The sequence below is a fragment of the Xiphias gladius genome, chromosome 23 (genome assembly GCF_016859285.1).
Source record: "Xiphias gladius isolate SHS-SW01 ecotype Sanya breed wild chromosome 23, ASM1685928v1, whole genome shotgun sequence".
NCBI classification, from domain to species: Eukaryota; Metazoa; Chordata; class Actinopteri; order Istiophoriformes; family Xiphiidae; genus Xiphias; species Xiphias gladius.
In genome coordinates, this window is record NC_053422.1 from 15,608,858 (window position 1) to 15,621,459 (window position 12,602).

The window sequence follows — 12,602 nt, forward strand, 5'->3', positions numbered from 1 at the left end:
GGTTCTCCTGTGTCCTTTCAATAAAACAGTAATCCATATGAATATCCTTAAAATTTCCGGTTGTATCTCAAGGAAATTATCAACAAAAAAATGCCGCTTTCCACGTCCGTGAGCAGTTTTCTATTTAAACGAGGGGCAGGCGGTCGATGCCTGTTTCATTGTCTAGCATATCAGAATCTAAGGGGGAGGTACAGTTGCCAGACCTATCGAAGACTGCCACACTCTGGCCAATAGCGGCCCTTTCTGTTCATAACACAAAACAGCAAAAGTTGGGGTAAAGGAGATGAGAATGTGGCTGCTTATGGAATATCAGAACAAATCATCATTATTATGGTATCATTGATGATGATGATGATGATTAATATCATTATTAGTAGTAGTAGTCGTAATAGTAATAGTAGTACACCAGTATTCGGCTAGTCTCAGCAAGATCTTGGTTTACGTCTGTGATATGACTGTTTATTTACAGAGAGGTATAAAGTGCAAAACCTAGATCTTTATATAAATCACTTCTTTTGACTAGCGTAGCTCTTTATCAACTAAACCAAAAATACAACAGGTTTTGTATTAGGTAGAAAAAAAAAGTCACTTAAGGAATACACAGTTATGTCGTGATTTCAAAAGATTAAGTATTCAATGTAAACATTGCAGTCTAACCTCTAGAGGAGAGTCTGGTTCATCCAGGATGCTCTTCTCACCCTGTAGCCGCTGCATCGTCCCCGTAGAACTGGGGTCCATTATCAACACGTTCTGACTACCAGCTCTGCCGAACTTACAGTCACTCTTTCTGGAGTCAGTCGTCCTGCACACCTCGTAGTTGTACACGTGTTGGAGAGTCCCTGTCCCCAAAGTGTCTGAGTAACGTGGTGGATAATACGGAATCACGGGGAGGCTGGACTGATACAGGATGCGAGACTGTCTCCATCTGTAGATTTTCACCGATATAATAACCACTAAACACGTGATGAAGAGGAAGGAAACCACAGCCAGAGCCAACACCAAGTAAAAAGTCAGGTTGTCATTGTACTCCTTGTCGTGCGGAAAGTCAGTGAACTCCGACAGCACTTCAGGGAAGCTGTCCGCCACCGCCACGTTCACAACGACTGTGGCTGAACGAGAGGGCTGCCCGTTGTCCTCCACTATAACAGTCAGTCTCTGTTTCACAGCATCTTTATCGGTGACTTGGCGGATTGTTCTGATTTCTCCATTCTGTAAGCCCACTTCAAACAGCGCCCTGTCTGTGGCTTTCTGCAGTTTATAGGAGAGCCAGGCATTCTGTCCAGAGTCCACATCGACAGCCACCACTTTAGTCACCAGATAGCCCACATCTGCTGAACGAGGCACCATTTCAGCCACCAGAGAGCCCCCGGTCTGGACTGGATACAGAACCTGGGGAGGTTGTCGTTCTGGTCCTGGATCAGTATTTTCACAGTCACATTGCTACTGAGTGGAGGAGAACCTCCATCCTGCGCTTTGACGCGGAAGTGGAAATCTTTGATCTGCTCGTAGTCAAACGAGCGCACTGCGTGGATGACTCCACTATCAGCACTAACGGACACGTACGAGGAGACCGGCACTCCGTTAACAGAGGAGTCCTCCAGTATGTAAGAAACGCGGGCATTCTGGTTCCAGTCAGCGTCTCTGGCTTTCACTGTGAACACAGAGAGGCCCGGTGTGTTGTTTTCTACAATGTAGGCCTCATATGAGCTCCTCTCAAAGACAGGCGCGTTGTCATTCACATCCGAGATCTGTAAGGTGAGAGTGACGCTGCTGGAGAGGGAGGGCACTCCCTCATCAGAGCAGGTCACCGTGATATTATACTCAGAGGCTCTCTCTCTGTCTAACTCACTGTCTGTCACTAAGCTATAGAAATTATTTGATGTCGACATTATAGTTAAAGGGGTGTTATCGTTGATAAAACAGTTAACTTTACCGTTTTCATGTGAATCTGGGTCTTGAACGTTCATCATTGCCACAACAGTTTTCGGTTTAGAGTGTTCAGATATCATGCTTGATTTTGACATTATATTAATCGTTGGTTTGTTGTCGTTCATGTCCACCACTTCAACTATGACTTTACATGAATCTGTAAGTCCACCATCATCACTTGCACGTATGTTAATATGGTAACTACGTGCATTTTCATAATCAATATTTCCAATCAATCTAATTTCACCGCTTTCTTCGTTCATCTGAAAGAGTGCATGAGCTTGATCTAAACTGTTTGTAATTGAATATTTTATTCTACCATTCGTTCCATAATCTGCATCTGATGCAGTAACGCTGGTGACAACCGTCCCTCCCGGGGCATTTTCAAAGACAGTGGCTGTGTAGGTGGACTGTGAAAAAACAGGTGCATTATCATTGACATCTAACACCGTGATGAAAATCCGAATTGTCCCCGACATTTGCGGGTCGCCTCCATCAAAAGCTGTTAAAACTAAAGATATCAATTCTTCCTTTTCTCTGTCGAGAGGCTTCTTTAAAATCATTTCAGCCTTCTCTGTCCCATCACCTTGACTGTCCCGTTTAAGTACAAAATTATCAGTAGGTTTAAGCTCGTATTTTTGAAGACCATTTTTGCTGACATCAAGATCTATTGCTCTGTCTAATACAAATTTTGCTCCAATGACAGCGGATTCACTGATTTTGAAACTGACTTCGTTTTTTTCAAAGGTGGGAGGATTGTCATTTATATCTGTAATCTCGACTGTGATACTGTAAAACTCCATGGGGTTCTCTAAAATAATCTGAAAATGTAAAGCACAAGGCGTAGTTTGTCTGCAAATCGCCTCTCTGTCTATTCTCTCTTTGATGAGAAGGACTCCTCGTTCTTTATTTAGCTCGATGTATCCCGCACTGTCTCCTGTATAAACGCGAGCCTTACCTGACTTCAGTCGTTTTATATCTAAACCCAAATCCTGAGCTATGTTACCGACTAAAGAGCCACTCGGCATTTCCTCGGGAATGGAGTAGCTGACTTGGCCGAGCACTGAACGGAGATAAAGGACCGAGAAAAACAAGAGTACTTGCCCTCCCATTGTTCTGTCCGACATTTTCCTCGTGAAATTTAATGGGACGAATTAAGTTCCACAATGGCCGGGTATTTATGGTCCATTACATTTCATGAAAAACTAGGTGTAACTCCATAATCGTCCAAATCAGTAAAAAACAACAAAAAAACAGGCACTATTGCACTGTCGTCGTTCAAGTGTAAACCAACGTTGTAACCCTATGTCTGTCTTTCTCTCTCTGATGTGATCATGATGGGGGAGGTTTCTCTTTAAATCTGCCGTGAAACATCAACACACTGGCCAACAGCGGCCCTAAGAGTACACAGTAATGAACTACAGAAAGTAACTGGAAAAAAAAAATGTACACGAGAAAATACATTTCATATATGTACTAGGAGAAAAAAAGCAAATCAAATAGTTGATAAAACACTGGATAATAGCGGGCTTACTTGATACTCTGGTTAAAAACGTTATTCATACATTCCATTATGATACAGCGGGAATTAAGTAACCTTAAATTATTTTGACATATGGACGAAGAAGGAATAGACAGATAGAAAGATATTGTAATTTATAGTGATATAGCGGGCTACTAGTCTTAAAATAAGTTGTTTATGTACAATCAAAAGCGGAGGAATTAAGTGTAAGATATTATGCTATCAATATTCACCTAAATTAATTTGAAGTACTCATCTATCCAGCAAATTCCAGCCACACAAACGCACACACATATATACACCTGCAAACACACATGCTTTTGGAAGAAGCATGAGCAAAAAAAAAAAAAAAAATAGGGGGGGGAGGTCCTAGGCGATAACAGTGCCTCTGTCCATGGTGCTGACTGCAGACTAGTGATATATGGCGCCAGGTAAAAAAAAGATTCTAAGTTAAAGACAAAATGCAAACACGTTACAATTACAATTGAGCTTCAAACAACCAACCTCTAGAGGAGAGTCTGGTTCGTCCAGGATGCTCTTTTCACTCTGCAGCCGCTGCATCGTCCCTGTAGAACTGGGGTCCATTATCAACACGTTCTGACTACCAGCTCTGCCGAACTTACAGTCACTCTTTCTGGAGTCAGTCGTCCTGCACACCTCGTAGTTGTACACGTGTTGGAGAGTCCCTGTCCCCAAAGTGTCTGAGTAACGTGGAGGATAATACGGAATCACGGGGAGACTGGACTGATACAGGATGCGAGACTGTCTCCATCTGTAGATTTTCACCGATATAATAACCACTAAACACGTGATGAAGAGGAAGGAAACCACAGCCAGAGCCAACACCAAGTAAAAAGTCAGGTTGTCATTGTACTCCTTGTCGTGCGGAAAGTCAGTGAACTCCGACAGCACTTCAGGGAAGCTGTCCGCCACCGCCACGTTCACAACGACTGTAGCTGAACGAGAGGGCTGCCCGTTGTCCTCCACTATAACAGTCAGTCTCTGTTTCACAGCATCTTTATCATTGACTTGGCGGATTGTTCTGATTTCTCCATTCTGTAAGCCCACTTCAAACAGCGCCCTATCTGTGGCTTTCTGCAGTTTATAGGAGAGCCAGGCATTCTGTCCAGAGTCCACATCGACAGCCACCACTTTAGTCACCAGATAGCCCACATCTGCTGAACGAGGCACCATTTCAGCCACCAGAGAGCCCCCGGTCTGGACTGGGTACAGAACCTGAGGGGGGTTGTCGTTCTGGTCCTGGATCAGTATTTTCACTGTCACATTGCTACTGAGTGGAGGAGAACCTCCATCCTGCGCTTTGACGCGGAAGTGGAAATCTTTGATCTGCTCGTAGTCAAACGAGCGCACTGCGTGGATGACTCCACTATCAGCACTAACGGACACGTACGAGGAGACTGGCACTCCGTTAACAGAGGAGTCCTCCAGTATGTAAGAAACGCGGGCATTCTGGTTCCAGTCAGCGTCTCTGGCTTTCACGGTGAACACAGAGAGGCCCGGTGTGTTGTTTTCTACAATGTAGGCCTCATATGAGCTCCTCTCAAAGACAGGCGCGTTGTCATTCACATCAGAGATCTGTAAGGTGAGAGTGACGCTGCTGGAGAGGGAGGGCACTCCCTCATCAGAGCAGGTCACCGTGATATTATAATGGGACGCGGCCTCTCTATCCAAAGCTACTTCTGTAACTAAAGTATAAAATCCATTTAAAGTAGTTTGTATTTTGAAGGGAATGTTGCCGTCTATATTACAGTCTACTTTTCCATTACTCTCTGAATCTGGATCGTTTACGCTCAACATAGCAATAACAGTAGTTGCAGGCGAATCCTCTAATATGGATTCTGATTTAGAAACAATGTTTATGTGAGGATTATTGTCATTTATATCTATAACATCAACTATTACCTTTGTGGAATCAGAAAGTCCTCCGCTGTCTACAACTTCAATATCGATTTGATAAATGGTGGCCTTTTCGTAATCTATTTCACCGATTAGAATAATTTCACCGCTTTCCGAGTCAATCTTAAACAGTTCGAATAAAAGACGTTTGCTGGGAGATATCAGATATGATACTTCTCCGTTCGAGCCAATGTCTTTATCAGACGCACTTACAGTCGTTACGCTTGTGCCCTTTGGAGAATTTTCTAGTATTTTCGCTCTATACAGCGGTTTAGCGAATGCAGGTGCGTTGTCATTCGCATCCAATACGTTGACAAATATCTGCATCGTCCCTGACATCTGCGGCTGTCCGCCATCTAGAGCAGTTAACAATAGTGATATCTGCTCCTGCTTTTCTCGATCTAGTGGCTTCTGTAGCACCATCTCCACCTTTTTACTCCCGTCTGGCTGATTTTCTAGTTTCAACACGAAGTTGTCAGTTGGAGTAAGTGAGTATTGTTGTAAGCCATTCAACCCAATGTCGGAATCAATGGCTTTCTCTAATACGAATTTCGACCCTGTAACAGCGGACTCGCTAATTTCAACGCGTTTTTCTGTATTTGTAAAACTGGGAGTGTTATCGTTTATATCGGTAATCTCCACTATAACACGAAACAATTCCATTGGATTTTCCAGAATTAACTGGAAATGTAAAGCACAGGGCGTCGTCTCTCCACATAAAGCCTCTCTGTCTATCCTCTCTCGGACAAGGAGGACTCCCCTCTCTTTATTCAGCCCGATGTATTCTACACCGCCTCCCGTATAGACACGAGCTTTACCGGATTTCAGCCTTTTAAGATCTAAACCTAAATCGTGCGCTATGTTACCAACTACAGAGCCTTTGGCCATTTCCTCGGGAATGGAGTAGCTGACCTGTCCGAGCACGCAGCTGAGACACAGGGCCGAGAGAAACAACAGTACTTGCCGTCTCATTGTTCTGTCCGACGTCGTTTCGTTTCCCGTACCATTTAAAAGAAAACCATTCCCGTTGCAGTCAGTGCGAAGGTAGACATACAAAAGAAGAAAAAAAACTGCAAATCCAACTTAAGAAAGCTGAAAATGTATCCAGTTACACCATTCTTCGCTGTACTCTTATGAGCTCGGACTGTGAATTCTGCCTCTCTCTGATCGTGTCCAATGTATCGACTTGTGGGGGCAGGACACAGATAAAAATAACATCTATTTATATGGCAACACGCTTGCCAACAGCGACCCTTTGAGTTGACTATACAAATTACAACAAGAAATATCAAAGAGAACACGTTTAGTGCAAAGTCACACTGTTAATCAAGCGGAACAAAAAGCAGAGCAAATTTGGCCGTTGATCCAGTATACTTGAATGTCCCAAAATGAAAACTTTAAACATATTACTTTCAAGTGTTTTTCTAACATATTTTGTGCTTTAATTAGGAAAGAAGAGTTTGTTTTTTTATAGTTGATATGAACAAAAGAGATGAAGCCCAGATGAAAAATAAAACCATAACACATTTAGTGGAGTTAGTCGTGTTGGCTGTCGCTGTCCACGGTGCTGAATAGGGAAGTTGTGGCATTGCCTAAACTTCTCAGGCATTTATATATGCTACTACTTATGAAATTAATTCGCCAATACCTTGAAATTTAAAGACAAAAAAATGTGATGTTACAGTTTTCTAACCTCTAGAGGAGAGTCTGGTTCATCCAGGATGCTCTTTTCACCCTGTAGCCGCTGCATCGTCCCTGTAGAACTGGGGTCCATTATCAACACGTTCTGACTACCAGCTCTGCCGAACTTACAGTCACTCTTTCTGGAGTCAGTCGTCCTGCACACCTCGTAGTTGTACACGTGTTGGAGAGTCCCTGTCCCCAAAGTGTCTGAGTAACGCGGTGGATAATACGGAATCACGGGGAGACTGGAGTGATACAGGATGCGAGACTGTCTCCATCTGTAGATTTTCACCGATATAATAACCACTAAACACGTGATGAAGAGGAAGGAAACCACAGCCAGAGCCAACACCAGGTAAAAAGTCAGGTTGTCATTGTACTCCTTGTCGTGCGGAAAGTCAGTGAACTCCGACAGAACTTCAGGGAAGCTGTCCGCCACCGCCACGTTCACAACGACTGTAGCTGAACGAGAGGGCTGCCCGTTGTCCTCCACTATAACAGTCAGTCTCTGTTTCACAGCATCTTTATCGGTGACTTGGCGGATTGTTCTGATTTCTCCATTCTGTAAGCCCACTTCAAACAGCGCCCTGTCTGTGGCTTTCTGCAGTTTATAGGAGAGCCAGGCATTCTGTCCAGAGTCCACATCGACAGCCACCACTTTAGTCACCAGATAGCCCACATCTGCTGAACGAGGCACCATTTCAGCCACCAGAGAGCCTCCGGTCTGGACTGGGTACAGAACCTGAGGGGGGTTGTCGTTCTGGTCCTGGATCAGTATTTTCACTGTCACATTGCTACTGAGTGGAGGAGAACCTCCATCCTGCGCTTTGACGCGGAAGTGGAAATCTTTGATCTGCTCGTAGTCAAACGAGCGCACTGCGTGGATGACTCCACTATCAGCACTAACGGACACGTACGAGGAGACTGGCACTCCGTTAACAGAGGAGTCCTCCAGTATGTAAGAAACGCGGGCATTCTGGTTCCAGTCAGCGTCTCTGGCTTTCACTGTGAACACAGAGAGGCCCGGTGTGTTGTTTTCTACAATGTAGGCCTCATATGAGCTCCTCTCAAAGACAGGCGCGTTGTCATTCACATCAGAGATCTGTAAGGTGAGAGTGACGCTGCTGGAGAGGGAGGGCACTCCCTCATCAGAGCAGGTCACCGTGATATTATACTCAGAGGCTCTCTCCCTGTCTAATTCACTGTCTGTTATTAGGCTAAAGAATTTCTTCGACGTTGTTTTCATCAGAAAAGGCATGTGTTCTTCGATATTACATGCGACTTTTCCATTTTCTCCAGAGTCAGGGTCTTGAACATTAAATATAGTTACCACAGTTCCTGGCCTAGAATTTTCTGATATCGAATTCGTTTTAGACATGATATTAATCGATGGGTGATTATCGTTCGTATCAGTCACTTCAACAATAATCTTACACGAATCTGTTAGTCCTCCATCATCACTAGCTTGTACGTGTATTTCATAGTGCTGTGCCTTTTCATAATCCAGGTTTCCAGATAAAGATACGACACCACTGTATTCGTCAATCTTAAAAATAACAGGGACATCATCCAATGTGTTTGTTATCGAATAGGACACTTTTCCATTGGAGCCTTCATCTGCATCTACAGCATAAACGGTACTCAAAATGGTGCCCTTTGGAGCAGTCTCCATTATAGCAACCTTATATACTTCCTGCGTAAATACTGGGGCATTGTCATTGACGTCTAGCACAGAAATCTCCACTCGCATTGTTCCCGACAGCTGAGGATCACCACCATCAGTGGCTATGAGCGTTAAAGAGAGGTGCTCTTGCGACTCTCTGTCAAGTTGTTTTTGTAAAACCATCTCCACTTTTTTACTCCCATCTTGCTGATTTTGGAGTTTTAGATGGAAGTTGTCCGTAGGTTTCAGCGAATAACTCTGCAATCCGTTAACACCGACATCTAGATCCATAGCTCGTTCTAGCACGAATTTCGCTCCAACCACTGCCGACTCACTAATCCTAAATTTCATCTCATCTTTTTTGAAGCTGGGTGCATTATCGTTAATGTCATTAATTTCGACTGTAACTGTGTAGAATTCAATCGGGTCCTCCAGTGTAATTTGAAGATGTAAGGCGCAAGGTGTTGTCTGTCCGCAGAGCGCCTCTCTGTCTATTCTGTCTTTCACAAGCAGGGCTCCTCTGTCTTTATTCAGCTCGATGTATTCTGCATTGTCCTCGGTATAAATGCGAGCTTTACCTGACTTCAGTCTTCTCACGTCTAACCCTAAATCCTGTGCAATGTTACCAACGAGAGAGCCTTTTGTCATTTCCTCGGGAACGGAGTAGGAAACCTGCCCGAACACTGTGCCGAGGGAAAAAACCGAGACAAACAACAGTACTTGCCGTCTCATTGTTCCGTCCCACATTTTATCTTCGGTAAATCCCGGTGATGTAAAGAGTACCGTAGTCCAGAACGTCAAGGTTCCTCTATTATTGTTCCAGAGGGAGATTGATTATCTCGGTGCGAAATAAATGAATCGCGGTGCGTATATGTCCGGGCTTCTGCAACGACGCCTGTGTGCTGTGTGTGTCTCTTTCTCTGTTTAATATAACTAAAGGACAGGGGTAGGATTCTACGTTGGTCAACAGCGGCCCTGAGAGTCCAAAGACTTACACTGCAGGAAACTAAGCTGGTAGCAGGAGGCTCAGTATGAAGAAATAAATAGGACTAGCAGTCTTTACAAAAGCAAGGGACATCACCACCTTATGTGCTTCCCGGCAAACGCCTTACTTTACAGCATAAATTAAATAAAGCCACTGCTCAGTTAAGCGGATAGGTTACTGACAATGACATTATGTAGAAATACATGGATTGAGAGTCCAGCTGTTGGGGCTAGTACGTGGTTTCTTCTTTTTACTTTAGCACTAGAAAACTAGAAGCCTCGTTGAGTAAATCAGAAACAATTAAATCCTAAAAGATTATGTTGGAAATAAACACTAACTTAATAGTACTCTTTTAAACGAAGCCAAGGATCAAAATGTTCACTAAAGTAATTATGCTTTTACAAGCAAATTAAAAGAAAAAAGGTATCATCAATTAATAACCTTTTTGGCAGCTAAGGTGATAAATTGACCACTGGGAAGAAACATCCTACAGGCTATCATTCAGCAGATCACAAAACTTATTTTCTAGCTGGAACTCTTCCTTGGAAATCACAGTCTTGTCAGCCATCACTAGTACCAAGCCGATAAGTTAGGCAGCTAAAAATGTTTGCCTGTACTTGTTGTTTGCTGCGCGGATGGAACACAGGACGGCCTGTCACCATGCATGCACCCACACATGCTCCTTTATCCATTTGCTTTCTATCCACCTGACTATTAAAAAGACAATATAATAACAAATGTTTACTGACTATTTTCTGCTTACTTTCCACAGAGTTGAACTGTAATTCAAAGTGACTTACTATTGTGTATATTGTTCAACTATTTTCTTTACTTCTCACAGCTCTCTCCTGTCAAAAAAAACTAGTTAATCGGATAATGTTGGAGCAGGAATTCTGATGCAGTGACTTATTCTGTTTCACTGAGAAATATTTAGATACTAAGTGGGCTGTAACCACAGCAGATCTCAACAACGTAACCGTGAATCTACTGACACGGATGTGTCTTTGCTGATGACTGATGGATGACCAACAACAGGTGGAAAATGCAGACAACACAGACAGCAAAGGATGATGCTAATGGCAATATGTTTTCTGTTATTCTATTTACCACACATGTAAAGCCACCTCAGCCTTATGCTAATAGGTGTTCCTGGCCCTAATATCAAGGACAGCATAGAGCTCATTGCAGACTTCCTATCAAGCCAGTCTTTAGCAACAAAAACAAAGTATTTCCTAATAATATGCCATGGGACTCTAAGAATATGAAAATGAACAATCATAGAAAGAAACATTAAAATGTACATTCACAGACATGGTGGAACAATTTTCTGGAAAAGGGATAGTAAAGAAGTGTTTGGAGTGATTGGGCATAATTCTTCACCTGTTACACTGGTGTGTCTTTTGTCCCTCTCTGAATAGCACTGTCCATGACGCTGGTGTTGAATGCACAATGATATCAATAGGCAGGAAGCATGGTTTCACTCACAAATTATATTAAAATGTAATTATAAAGAAGGCTAAAGTAAGAATGCCTTTGTGCAAATAATTATGATACTTCTTCAAGAGGAAAGAGATTTTCAGATGAATAAACACATCAAATGCTTTTATCAAACATTATGTTAAAATTCACAAGAGTGGAAATAGCTAATGAAGAACTACACATAAGAAACAGTTCATAGATTAATCTAGCAAATCTTTCAGTTTACCAAAAATCCAGAATAAAAACTCATTTTGCTTCACACTAAAAGGCAGATGACATTTCCTTTAAATCAGACTACTTGAACAACAGACCATTTGTGAATGTGAGTTTCTGTACAGTAAGTACGTTTGCCATAAAGACTAGAAATTATAGGTGCCAGCACGGTCTGAAACTTGGCTTACACGATCAAAGTCTCATGTGTTGCCAAAAGTAGACCAGCAGTAGATTGGTAGACAGTGTGTTGCTTTTGGATATCCCAGCAGTCCTGTAAATGGTACTGAACACAGTGTTTACAAATTTTAGTTGCCAGTTCACTAAAGGGAGGCTTAACACAGAACTTTCAGCTCTTGATTAATAGTTGCACTCTACTGCACATGTATAAAAGCTGATTATAATATTGCTGCTGGAAAATTCAAATTTGAAATCCCAAACTGACTTCCGAACTGTTGCTTTAACGTCCACATTTTTTTTTTTCGCACAGAAGCACGCAAAGTAGATATATCAGTAACCTTATGTGATTTTACATACACTTGTAAAAGTCAGTTAACAGTGACAACAGGGGGTAAAAGCTGCAGATTTAAAGAAGGCGCCAATCCCTGGCAAAGAAACTTAGAAATTACAAATCTGTTATCAAAGAGTATGGGTGGATATGACAGCAAGTCGGCAGGATCAAACGCAATAAAGAAGTAATGCACACTGTCAATCACATATGGATTCTATGGGCATTCCACCCAAAGAGAAACTGCTCGGTCTGTCATTCTGTAATGTTGCAAGTACAATCATCTCTATATAGTTATAATCACATAATTAGCAACAATGTAGTCACCAAAAAGTGCAGATTCTGGGCACTGATGCAAGACCTTGGATCACACTGCTTTTAATCCGATGTATTCCTATGCTTTTCATGCACCTGAAGTATGGCAAAAACTGGGATCATAAAGATAATGTTAAAAAGGACCAAAAGTTTAATGTTGCTGAATATTGCACTAGATACAACTAGATGCAGGTTTTTATAAAGAATGTAAAAATTAAGAGGTGGATATTGAAGATGTCTTGAGAAAACCATTAGGGAGGGTTGGTTGTACAGATGGAAAACGATGACAAAAAACAATTGTGCGCATTGCATTGTGATTCCTAGATTCCTAGCAGGAGCCCCAGTTTAGTGTGCAACATAATCACCAGATACATAAAACCTATCTGCCATT

The 12,602-nt window shown here is 42.5% G+C and overlaps 2 protein-coding genes and 1 pseudogene across 8 annotated transcripts in view; all 3 read right to left on the bottom strand.

Moving 5' to 3' along the window:
- Positions 1–12,602, bottom strand: part of LOC120785775 (protocadherin gamma-C5-like) — a 230,444-nt gene that overhangs the window by 71,307 nt on the left and 146,535 nt on the right. The window lies entirely within an intron of this gene.
- On the bottom strand, positions 634–3,206 carry LOC120785783 (annotated as a pseudogene).
- Positions 3,902–6,393, bottom strand: LOC120785645 (protocadherin beta-16-like). Its single transcript, XM_040120518.1, has one exon. It carries the CDS (start codon positions 6,338–6,340, stop codon positions 3,902–3,904), a length of 2,439 nt encoding a protein of 812 aa, XP_039976452.1. The 5' UTR covers positions 6,341–6,393.

Coding starts and splice junctions, on each gene's coding strand:
- LOC120785645 (XM_040120518.1), bottom strand. CDS start 6,340: ATGAGACGGCAAGTACTGTTGTTTCTCTCGGCCCTGTGTCTCAGCTGC.